General features: G+C 51.7%; 2 protein-coding genes across 7 annotated transcripts in view; one reads left to right on the forward strand and one right to left on the reverse strand.

Annotated features, from left to right (window-relative positions):
- The window catches only part of Tbc1d15-17 (TBC1 domain family member 15/17), a 65,350-nt gene extending 62,245 nt beyond the window's left edge, over positions 1-3,105 (reverse strand). The window contains exon 1 of one of the 6 annotated variants that reach the window (XR_013316951.1): positions 2,800-3,075. Coding sequence is in view for 3 of the 6 variants with exons in the window: in XM_077673760.1 (XP_077529886.1) it covers positions 2,800-2,826 (27 nt within the window). In the remaining 3 variants the exon portion in view is untranslated. Of the gene's footprint in view, positions 1-2,799 lie in introns of all 6 variants that reach the window. The other 5 variants (XR_013316949.1, XR_013316950.1, XM_077673760.1 and 2 more) reach the window with 5 other exon arrangements.
- A 99-nt stretch (positions 3,106-3,204) lies between these two features.
- Rab21 (RAS oncogene family member Rab21) lies at positions 3,205-12,173 on the forward strand. Its single transcript, XM_077673771.1, has 5 exons — positions 3,205-3,629; positions 7,454-7,513; positions 8,913-9,020; positions 9,250-9,457; positions 9,540-12,173. The coding sequence occupies exons 1-5, from the start codon at positions 3,492-3,494 to the stop codon at positions 9,683-9,685; spliced, it is 660 nt and encodes a 219-aa protein (XP_077529897.1). The 5' UTR covers positions 3,205-3,491; the 3' UTR covers positions 9,686-12,173.
- The last annotated feature ends 41 nt before the right edge of the window (positions 12,174-12,214 follow it).

Here is a 12,214-nt window from a genome sequence, read left to right on the forward strand (position 1 = left end):
TGGAAAGCATGTGGAATCATCGGCAATTTATGTCACTGCAATGTGTGCCTAACCAATAAGTATAGCAGAGAAAAAAATGTTTTGTTAGACCACTCAAAATCGGCTAATTTCTTGTGGTAACGAAAGAGTTAAGCACCGTGGCTGGGTCCTCCTTGCCCCTCAGTGTGCGCAGCGCCAGTCCCCGGCTACAACTGCTGCCCCGTATCTGCACAGTGCAGCAGAGTGCTGTACAGGATGGCGCAGTTGGGAAAGGGAAGCCTCGCAGGGGAATCTCCACGGTGAGCCAAGAGTTGGTGGCCGTATCCAGTGGCCGTGCAGCGTTGTTGGTGGTTGACGCAATGAGCCCCCGCACCCCGAGAGTCATCCCTTTCCCCTCGGAGTGGTGGGGTTCGCTCAGCGGCTTGATTCACTCAAACCCGTGGTGGGCAAACATCCACAGTCGACGCTTTATGATAGCAATAAGGGTAGCAACAGCACGTTATTCTACTCTGCTCTATTCAAAGGGACCACCATGGTGAAGCACGAGAATGGTTGCTTTTGATTGATGATGAGGTTTAACACGCCGACACTACACAGACGGTGAGGCGCGCCGTAATTGAGGACTCTGTATTAATTGGGACCACCTGCAGGGGTTTAACATGCGCCAAAATCTCAAACCATGGACGTCTTCGCCTGCATCAGAAAAGCGGCGGCCAAGAATCAAAGCCACAATGTCCTTGGGCTCAGCCCTTAACCAATGAGCGACGGGAAGGCAGGGACATGTAAACATAAAATACGGTACCCCTGCTGTTTACGTGTTTCAAAAAGCACCAACTTCAGTGCAAGTTTGTTTACTAAAACTGCTGGTAAGGTTTGTTTCACTTTCTATTTCGGTCCAACTTTAACACAAAAGTGTTTTATGCCCGGGTACACAACCCTCACAGACGTCATACCCGTCACGGAAATTACATGACCAGAAAATCTTCCACTGTCGCGGCGGCGCTAGGATTCGAGCCCACGATCCTTATGGCCGCAACGGGTGGTGTGAAACACTCTGCCAACTCTGCCATGAAGTCATGCCCAGACAACTGTACGAACGCGTCTTGTGTCCTTCCCTCCAATTTCTCCATTCAGATGGTGCTGCCGTCTCGGAGAGTTAAAGCGAAGTAGTGCGTCACTGTGCTCGTGAGTGCCGATAGGGTAGCGTATAGCAGCGGAAGCTGCTGTGTTTATCCGTCTGCCGCCTACGCGGAACGCCGCTCAGCTTGTGGAACGCGGCAGCGGCGTTCCACAAGCTGAGCTCATCGCAACGCACGCGTCTGGCGTACACGCCACGGAGCATGTGGTCGCACCTTTGCTCAAGCGACCCGCCAGCAGGACGTCGCTCACCAAGCACACCCACAAGACTGCTGCCGACCCGCAAATCATGCTCCTTTCGCTGTAGCGGACCATGACTTCACCAAACGATTCGCTGACAACTCATTCGATTCCGTTCGCCCGGTTTGCGAGCACCTGGGGTTCCAACCGGATTTACGCAATGCTCCGGCGCGTGTAATCCAGTGTCTATGTTGATGCATCTAACAATGCCATACCGACGAAATATAAATAGCGATAAGCAAGTTCATATCAATTTACAATAAACATTTAAATGCTCCTGTGAAGGCCCGTTTCACCTTCGTGTCTTACCGATTCATAAGAAAGAGGGATCAGCCACATTTTTCACTTTGTCACAGGTGCCACCTGAAGATTTGTGTGAGAGAACGCGACACCCGTTGCCCCCTTTTCGCTGTCTGGCTACGACCAACAGTGACAAACAGGACTCCAGAGATTACTGGACTTAACGTGCCCGGCAGTCAGCCGCTGCGCTGAGAGAGTTCTCACTGCTCCTCCTAGGCGGCAGCACCTCCTCTGTTGGAAATGCCTTCAATAACTTTGTAGGCAGTCCTTCACAATGTGTGACATTTTACATCAACACAATGGAACGGAAAGGACAGAGAAATGCCAGGTTCGACTGCCGTCGATCAAAAGCCGCAACAGCTTTGCAGAATTCGATTTTTCAGCTAAAGCAAGAGTCTTTCAGCCTTTAATGGCCCTTTGAGAAGTGGATTCACAGGGCAGCACCGTTAAGATTTAAAAACGGTAAAATAGTACCAACAATCTAAAAAACGGGGCGCTCTTCCACTCCCCATTTCAGTTCAAACGAAGGGCGCGTCCAAACTACTCCAAGGAAAACTAAATAACAGCGGTGCACCAAACGGCGTTCAGCCTTGAAAGGAACGAACACAGAGCGACCGCCGTTGGCATCACCCACCGCCCCTCGCTCGATACATATTTGGGTGACGCCAGTCACCTCCGGACAGGCCGCCACTCGAAAAGTCCTGCGTTGCACCACTTCTGAGATGAACAAGTGAAGTGCGACTCGCCACTACGCGATCGCAGCCACCCAAGACGCGGTGAGGCGCGAACAAAAGCTGCTGAAGAACTTCCCAAACTATCAACAGCAACTCTGCCACTGATAGGAGTATTAAAACCAGCCCCCGTTTCCGGCCTCGTTTAGTAGGAGAACTCGGCTTTCGGTTAACGCTGGCAGAAAGTGTGCCACTCTGGGAAACACTTTACGTCAAAACAATTTCGAAACAAAATATCACATAGCGTTCCCTCGGTCGGCGGTCACTGAGCGCGCAATACTACTGCCCGCTCAAACATTCTAAATGAGATCTTGGCCACTGGTGTAGTGAAATGCGCAAGTGGCACTCTCCATCGGGGAAAGAATAGAGCACAGTTTATCGGAAAAGGCTGCCAGGGGAAGAAAAATCTCACTTGTCTCTCGCCTCCTCCGTCCGCCATCTTTACGACTGGTTGTTGCTGATGATTGGTTTTGATTTTCAAGCTTCGGCGTGACCCATTAACAAACAAACTTTGCTTTCAAACTAATGCCAGCGAATACGCGCTGAGTCAAAACAAATTGCCGAAAATTATTAAGTAACGCTTGTGAGCGACATTTGTGCCATCGATGGGTTAGTAGCGCTAAACAAGTTTCGATTTTTATTTGCTTTCTGTCACTAAAATGTTTATTTTTCGATATTATAGTGGTTACAAACCAAATAACTCGCGGTAAACTTAGCTAAAATGCAAGAACAGCAATAGCGATAGTGCGACATTCACACAGTTTTGTGATAAGATTGACGACCGAAACGACGACGCGACGACTTCATTGATCTTGTGTTGTCGGTGTTGTGACCAAGTGGTTATGCGTTGAGTGCGTTCACGCGTCTCGGCTTGCAGAGGCAAGTAATCGGCAGCTCCCCGAGTCCCGCTATCATCAACCGTCGTGCGCGCACTCGTGCCCATCGAAGTCGACCGCCAGGGAGAAGCGCTTGGCTGTTTCTTGTCACGGCTTGTGGCCAGCTCCGATGACGGCCCGACGCTGCCTAGGCTCTGCGCGGCTGCCGGCCGATTCGTAGCAGCAGCAGGGCGGTTTCGAAGGAAGGACTGTGCCGTGGTAGTCTCCGATGGCTGTCGCGAATGCTTCGGGCCGCAGCTACGCCTTCAAAGTGGTGCTGCTGGGCGAAGGCTGCGTGGGGAAGACGTCCCTGGTGTTGCGCTACGTGGAGAACAAATTCAACGAGAAACACCTCTCCACCCTGCAGGTAAACAGCTCGCGGGACGTGCACATCCGCAGCCCGGCCGAACTGCGTGGCGGAGCTAGTTCGGGGCGTCGGTGGCCGTGTTTACCTGGCCTGCACTCCGCCTCCCAAGGCCTGTGCAGGCGGGCAGGCAGCGAGGACAGCTGAAGGCAGTGTCGCGGAACTGTTTCCAAGAGCGATGAAATCAGTGCCCGGGCTAGCCAGGAAATCCGCCCATGTGCCAGCCAGAGCACTCCCCGACAGACCCGCAGCATTTTTTGTCGCCGCGTTCAGGGCTTAAACACGGGCAGTAGATAGAGCCGATTGTGTCGAGGAAATGCTCGCGCAGCCACGGTGTTTTTTCTTCTAACGTAACAACGTATTACGCTCGACGACTAGCGCGAACGTTTCTGCCGTCTGCTAACCGCTAGGGACCCGCCGGTTTCGAGGCACGGGTCGCCCTGCCGTTTCCGACGTCGTCAGTACTCGACGTTGGCGGCGGCTGATTGCCCTTTGGTTCGTATCGTTAATGCAGATGCAGGAATGGCTCGCGAGCGCGATAACAGCCCGTCTATGCGGCGCGAATAGTCGTGCGCACGAAACAGCCTTCAGCCGTCGCGCATTGCTGCGAATAACCAACGCCGAGCGTTTCTCACGGTGTCGTCATCGCTGGCGTTTGTTTATCCCTGATGTCTCGCCTGCGGGATCGTGTCTTGCCCTCTGCTTTGCTTCCGCTCGGGCAGCGTAACGAATTGCCGCTTGGCGCAGAATCAAAAGCTAAGGAATGGCACCGTGTGTCGCTACGACCGTTGGTGACAGAAAATCAACATCCGAGGTGACGAACCCACCGTGTCACCTCCACACTGAAAACGCTTGTGTTACGTACAGACTGCTACTGCTGTAAAAACTTACCTCGAAGTTCCCCGCGCACAGAACGGGGCTTTAAGAGAAGTAAAGGGACAGTAAAATGCAAAGGCCGATTGCCGTGAATACATATACGCCACTCGCAGCAGCACTAGTTGCCTAGTAATACCAGAAGCACAGGAACAGCTATCCCATGCACTTTCCCGCACTAAATTTTGTGACATCACAAATCGAATGAGCAGAGCGGGACTAGTGGAGCCTGGATGAGCATTCTGAAACCAGCACTGTGGCAGCAGGGACATGCGAATGCAAGATAAATGTGTGCGGTAATTTTTGCTTGGTCATGCACTTTTTAGACCAGACAACACTCGGCTAGCAAACACTACAAAATAGGATGCCGCGGCCTTTGTTTCGGCTTCAGCTCTGTCGAAATGTTTTGCCTTGTGTGCATGGGGCCATGGGCTACCACAAGGTGCATGTGTGCAGGCAGACACGAGAGCCCAACATGCTTACCACTGGCACATGTGTATGGAGCAGCCAGTGGCAAAATTGGAGAAGATCAGTGCATGAACTGAGGCAGCAGACGACTGCATTTGGCAATCGCACATGCATTTTCTGCACCTGCTGCCAGGCAGCAGCACCACATTGGAAATCACCGGCTCGATGAGTAAGTTTGCCTGGCTGCTGCCACGCCAAGAAGCCATCAAAAAACAGCCCTTCCTCACAGGCCTCCAATCTTTGCCAATGACAACGGGCACTCAGGAAAATGGTGACGATCAAGTGAAATTGGAAATAGGGCCCCCGCATGCTCTCGCCACTTTGTGACGTGCTTTTCAATGTCACGGGAAAATACAAGGGAAGTGGGAGAAGAGAAGAATGCCAGCTTCAAGTGTTTCTTTTCTCCACAAACAGGACGTCTTTGGTACTTGAACAAAAGCCAAGAGCTATGAAATACGTGATCTTTCACTCGGAAAAAAAGTTATTCCGCCTTTAGCGTGCCGTGCGGTATGAAGTTTGTGGCTCATATTGACCAGAATTTCATGCTTCCTAAAAACGTGGAACGACCTTTTTTTTTTTTTTTTTTTTCTTTTCTGCTGCTGGCTTGTTTGCAGTCACGTGAGCAGGGGAGTTGTATTTTTCAGTTGGGTATCCCGCACCCAGTGCAACTCTGCTAGTAGCTCTTTATTTGCCCTGCCAAAGACAGTGGTGATTTGATGCTACCTCTGGCAAGAGTAGGTAGACACGCCCTCCACCTGTTTGATACTATTTGCAAGAAATAGTGTGCTGCTGTACTTTTCCTGATTTAAATGGCCTGGTAGTGCGCTCCACCCTGCTGTAAAGCGCAACTTCTGTTGGAGATTTCACAGTAAACGGGCCACCAGTTCACGCGAAATGGTTGTTCAGCGGAGCAGTGGTTTGGGCGAGTTGGCACATGGCCAAGTGTTGAAGTGTAGCGCAAAACGAAGGACAAGCAACGCAAAGAAGGCACACAGTGTCTTCTTTGCGTTGCTTGTCCCTCATCTTGCGCTGCGCTTTAGCTCTTCGTCAAAATGGTCGTCTTGTTCATGATCTGAACAATTGCGCACTGCTCCCATTGTATCAGCTGTAAGCTGAACCTTACTCCCTGCTTTTCCCAGAAGAATGTATTTTTTTTTTAATCAGGGTGTTAAGTCACCTGCTCTAGTATGCAGCTTGTTTTTTACTTGATTATTTATTTACAGATACTGCAGGTCAAAACTTTGACCCAAGCAGGAGGGGCTACACAAAACATAGGAATGATGAGACGAGTACGAAAAAGAGCATGGGCAATAAATATATCAGAGGCAATTCATGGTACCCTGCATCTTATACACATATTTTATTTACCAGACAAACATGACAGAACACATTAACGAGGAAAAACATGACACTGCAACGCTTCTAAAACATTAGGCGGCAAAGAATACCAGTCTGTAACAGTCCTGGGGAGAAAGCTGTTTTTGAAGGCATCTGTTCGAGCAAAAATAGGTGTTAATAAGAATTCATGAGTGTGCCTGGTAGCCCTAGCTATGCGTGGTGTAACGAGGCGGGGGGAGCTATTTTTATTTTGCCTGACAAGAAACCATGCAGAAATATCAGCTGACGAACCTGTGTACGAAGCATAAAACGTTTTAATATTATTTTCTCTGATCAAAAGAGACAGCGAGTCATGCCTACTATATTTCCTATTAATGAATCAGGCAGCTTTTCTTTGCACCTTCTCTAACTGTGAAATGTCTTTTTTTTTTAGTAAACGGACCCCAAACCACTGAAGCATATTCTAATTTTGCTCAAACACATGCATTGTATGCTATTAGTTTAGTGTTTGGTGGAGCATTTTTGAGCTTCCGCTTTAGGTACCAGAGCTTTTTTGAAACAATATATAGATGTTGCATACATGCTCGGGCCAACTTAGTTTGGAAGATAGGGTACAACCCCGAGGTACTTGTATTCTTGAACTGGTGTGATGGCATTGCTTCAAAGAGTATGAGAAAAGGTACTTGGATGCATCTTTCGTGTTACCCGCAGGAGTACTGTTTTTCGTTGTTGAGCAACAGGCCCCATCGATCGCACCAATTGCCAAACGCTTATTTTGTAGTATGATGCAGTCCTCCTTGGACGATATTTCTTTGAAGAGTACGCAATCGTCAGCAAATAATTTGATTGAATCATCAATCACAACTTGTGCTAAATCATTGAGAAATAGGAGGGGGCTCGGTCAGCTCTTGGTGTGGTTGAAAAAAGTTGCCCTGTCGGGAGATTCTGTGCTTCAGAAGAGTAGAGCGTCTGCGGACACTTTGCGGGATACAGGTGGGTTGCCGTGGCGTGTCCTGTTATGTTCGTGCAGCAGCAGGGTGGGGGCGGAATGCAGGCCCCGGCCTTGTTGTCGGCAGCCTCCTGCAGGGAAGGCTTGCCGCAGAGATGGGCTGGTGGCAACGTGGGCGTTTGCTCTTTCCCCCCCGCAGGCCTCCTACTTGGACAAGCGGCTGAACATAGCCGGCGAGCGGGTGCACCTGGCCATTTGGGTGAGTCTGCCCCAGTGGCCTGCCTCGTGACCCCTGGAAGCTTTCAGTGGGCTGCCAAGCAAATGCACGGCAGGGTGTTTTGGCATGTGTGCAAAAGGATCAGTGTTCCTGGGTGCACCTGTTGTGCACAAACATTTCCCAAGCTTGGGGCAGGAGTGAGCCGATTGTGGAACAACTTCAGCAACTGCACGTGTTGTGTATTGCGTGCCCCCGACTTGCGGTAAAGTGGGCATGGGGTGCCCGGTTGCTACGTGAACACGCCTGTGCGGGGATGCCCGAGTAGGTGGCCTCTTCCCAGCTGTGGGCACCCTGCCGAGCATGTGGCTGCTCACTGTTTTCTTGGTCACCCACGAGGACCAGTCGATGCGCAACGTTGTCCAGTCCTGCCACACAAGCGGGAACGCTTGCCTTCCCCGACACTGTGCTAGGTAGAAAAAGTGCTTCCGCATTTGTCCTAGCCGTGTGTGCAGTTGCGATGTCTTTTGTTTTCCTTTATGCTTGCATTTGTTATTTCACTGCACTTGAGTGTACGGGCAGAATGAGTACCTGCGCTCCTTTCTAAGCATTACCAGTTGTGGGTCGGCACCCTTTGTGTGGCTGTTCTTGCTGCGTCTGCTCGTGCTGTGCCCTGCCAAGGTTAATCTCTTTCCCTGTCACAATAACTGCACACTTGTCATTTTAACTAACCCTCTGCAGTGAGTTGCTCAACATCATCACGCACCGAGATGGGCATGAATCGATGGTGTGGCAGTCTTGTAAGCTACTTGACATCTTTTGGTATTGGCTTACGCATTTGGTTGGTTCCAACTTGGCTGGCATTGGCATCGTGGTCATGTTCTGATGCACAAAACAAACTCGTAGGGTCACTGGATGTGTCGAGAAGCCTCGCGTTCTCCAATATTTTATTTTTTGGAAGGCTGAGCTAAGCACGCTGCATTTTCTGCTGCTGTCAACAAGGAAGACTGGGAATCGCCTTCTTTAGTATTGCTATCGATAGATCAGAGCAAGGCAGATTGGCGGCAAACGCGCATTACAGCTCCGTCATGCAGGGAAGAAGTGCATTGAATTCCCAACGAGCGCATGGGAGCAAGACCGCCATGCTCCCGACACTTGTGGCCACTTGTATCGTCGGGGTGGCAGCATTGTTGTTGCAGTGTAACTGTATCCTCACACTTCTGCCGCAGTCGTGCTTTGCTGCAAGTGTGCACAATATGAAGGGAAGCAAACTTCGCAGGCGAGGTCGTAACTGGTCACAAGGAAGAATACTCGAGTCCCGTAGAGTCAGTCTAACCCCTCCAGGGGACTGGCTGCAAAGCTGAATGTGCGCCGGGAGCGAGTTGTATCGGAGCCCTGCAGTGGCAGTGATGAGGGGCCCCGTGTGGGTGGGTGCATGCTGCAGGACACGGCTGGCCAGGAGAAGTTCCATGCGCTGGGGCCCATCTACTACCGGGACAGCAACGGGGCAGTGCTGGTGTACGACATCACCGACGAGGGATCCTTCCTCAAGGTGCGCTCCCTCCTCTCTCCACCCTGGCCCCCCTCACGCACACACGTGCACCGACCCTGCTGCTGCAAGTGTGGCCGCTGGTTTTCAGTGAGGCGTTATTCGTCCATGAGGCATCCCCAGAGCCGAGTGCGGAGGGTCGCCCCCCCCCCAACCAAACGCCAGTGTCGGTGTGTCTGCCCTGAGCTGCACTCGGGTGCCTTGCAGTGCAGCGTGCCCTCCCCTGGTGCAGGTGAAGAACTGGGTGAAGGAGCTGCGCAAGATGCTGGGCACGGACGTGTGCCTGACCATAGCGGGCAACAAGGTAGACCTGGACAAGCAGCGCAACGTGTCGGCCGCCGAGGCCGAGGAGTACGCCGCCTCGGTGGGGGCCACCCACTTCCACACCTCGGCCAAGCTCAACCGGGGCATCGAGGACCTCTTCCTGGACCTCAGCAAGCGTGCGTGGCCCTGCCCTTTCCCTTCTTGCCCCTCTCGGCCCCGCTCACTCACGCGTCCACCCCCCCTCCCTCTGTTGTGCAGGCATGATGCAGGTGGCAGCCACCAACGACGAGCAGCACCGCAACAGCCTCGGCCGGGGGGCCGGGGGAGGAGGGAACTCGCGGCGCACGGTCGTCATCGTCGACGACAGCCCCGCCCAGAAGACGAGCTGCTGCGGCGGGGGCTGAGGGCCACACCCTGTACGAGTGTCCTCTTCTCCTTTCTTCCCCTCCCCCCTGCTTTCTCTCCTGCCTCCACTGCGCCCCGACTTTGCTCCGCAAAGTCCCCTCGTGTGCGACGACGTCTGTAGCCTGGGAACGCCTGGCATTGGGGGGCTCTCTCTCTCTCCTGCCTGCCTGGGAGGGCACCACACTGGCAGCCCCTTCCGAGGTGCGCGCCGCTTTTCCCGCTAGTTTCTGGCTGCCTAGTGGGGTCGGACAACTGGGATGAGTCGCGCACCTTGCTCCCGTTGACGTTTGTGCGCTGTCCACCACCAGCATGCGTGCAGCTCCCCGTGCCAGTTGTTGTGTTCCATACGCTACCTTTCAACTGTCACAAGTGCTGCAACTCACTGCAAGGCGTACTTGTCCCTGCTTCTTTTCTTTTTCCCTATTACATTGCACTGTGCCGACATGACGGTCGGAATAATGCGCGATTCGAGTGGCTGTTCCTGTTAACGCTGTTGTAGTGGTTATGTTGCAAACATGGATGCGTTCCCTCAAGTGTCAGCTTGGTTCATTTGGCTTTCCTGGCCATCCTCGTTCAGCTGTTGTGGGAAGGCAGTGTTCTGGCTGGGCACTGAACACCGAGTTTTCTGCATCCAGTGAGCTGCCGACCACACCGAGTGGGATCTAAGATGGGACGCACGAGGGATGCGCACGCTGTGCTCCTTCAAGTGGCCTTTTGTACGAGCCAGCACTCGTGCAGCTGGGAGTCTTGGGCGGTGCCAGTAACCGCTGTGCCATGCAACGGACATGCAACTGGAACCTAGCACTTCGCTTAGAAGCTGCCGCGCTTATACTTATAGCAGTCTTTTCAAAACAGCTTTGAGCAGGTGAGGTGGATGCGCATATGTAGATTGGTCAGAAAGCTCTCTCAGAGCAGGACTCAAGTGTTGTGCCCACAGGCTAAAAAAGTGGCGCCATACAGCCTTGAAGTTAACAGAAATTTTGCGAGATCTGCAGAGGGGGAAATGGTGATGTTTGGGTACCACTTTTGTACGTCCAGTAGCCTTTGCATAAGTCTTGATCTCTGCTTTCTTCTCACTTTCCTATATGGTGTCCACGATTAGAGCCAATATGAAAGGATCGGCCGAGGGGTGATTTCTATCATTGCCTTCCTCTCTTTTTTTTTTTCTTTCTTTCTTTAATCCAGGTTTGAGTGTGCACATTTTCGCCTGTAAAATGCACAAGCCTGTAGTTACTAGTCGAAGCTTTTGGAGAACCATTCAGTTTGGCAAGATGTGGAAACTGTTGCTTTTCAGTAAGCCAGTGAGCTGCTCGTATGGCTCGCACTGTTGTGGGAGAGGCGTGGAAATAACCCCCAAATACGATTGTCGAGTCCAGTGGTCTGGTGTGGGCGTAATTTGCCCATTCCATGAAATGCTGTGGTGGATGCAGACACAGTGGCCAGGCAGCAGTGTCCACAAACTCTTCCTCTGCACAACGCCAGAGCCCAGGCAGGTGCTGGTGAAAGGAGCGAGGGGCCCAGCTAGCAGGGCAACGCTTCCCACCAGTTCGTGCGATTCTGGTGCACCCATGGGTGGTGCACCCACACTTCATTGCCTGCTATTGCTTTCGCTCCTGGCCACGTAATGCCGAGTACAGCTATTGTAAATCTGCACCCCCCCCCCCCCCCTTTGTTTATGCTCAGAGTGAAATGTTAGCAAACACCAAACTGAAATTCTTACGCCTGCTTGTACATCCCTTGTTCCTCCTGAATAGGCACTGAGGAAGATTGCTTCCAAGCTTTTAACTGGCATTGCTTTTAGATTTGAGGAATGGCATTAGGCTTGCTGGTGTTCCTTTGTGGCATTGAACCCGGGAGTAACGAAGCTTCGTGTTTCATCTCTTCCGAGGCGCATGTATTTTCGCTTGCAGTAACAAAGGGCAAAAACTTGGTGTACCCAAGAACAGTACAGTCGTGCAGTGCGCTATGAAAAAAAGCAATGTGAGGTGTTCAGGTGACGTCTTGTGCCATTGTCTTACCCACAGTTATAACCAGACAGAACGAGACGAGGTCTCCTCGCAACTGCAAGTTTCATTTTGCTGTAAAAAGAAATGCTTCCTCTGAAATTTAGATTATATATACGTACTATATGTGTGCGCCTATGTCGTTTCACGTGTGCCCCCTGCACAGAGTCCAGGGGAAAACACTTTTAACATTGTAAAGAATTGCACGCAGGTCTTGGAAGCTTTCATGGAAAGCAGGTGTGTGCTGCCAGAGTGTCAGCATTGCCCAGTGCAAACAATGCCTTTTTTATTTCTGCAAGGAATTTGGCTCGGGTGTGCAAGAGTGAACAGAGCTCCCAGATGGGGATGCGCTGTCTCGATGTCTGATCTTGTAGCCGAGTGAGTGTTGCAGGCGTTCTTTGGAGGGGGGAAAGCAGAGAGTGCCTGTCGTTACAAGCGCTTTTCATAAGTGAGATGATACAATAAAGTTAAACTGGTGTAATACGTCTGCGGCCTTGTCTCTTTCAGTTCACACTGTCTCCTCGC

Source organism: Haemaphysalis longicornis, unplaced genomic scaffold (assembly GCF_048455015.1).
Source record: "Haemaphysalis longicornis isolate Haplotype H1 unplaced genomic scaffold, Haemaphysalis longicornis Haplotype H1 scaffold_6, whole genome shotgun sequence".
Lineage (NCBI taxonomy): Eukaryota > Metazoa > Arthropoda > Arachnida > Ixodida > Ixodidae > Haemaphysalis > Haemaphysalis longicornis.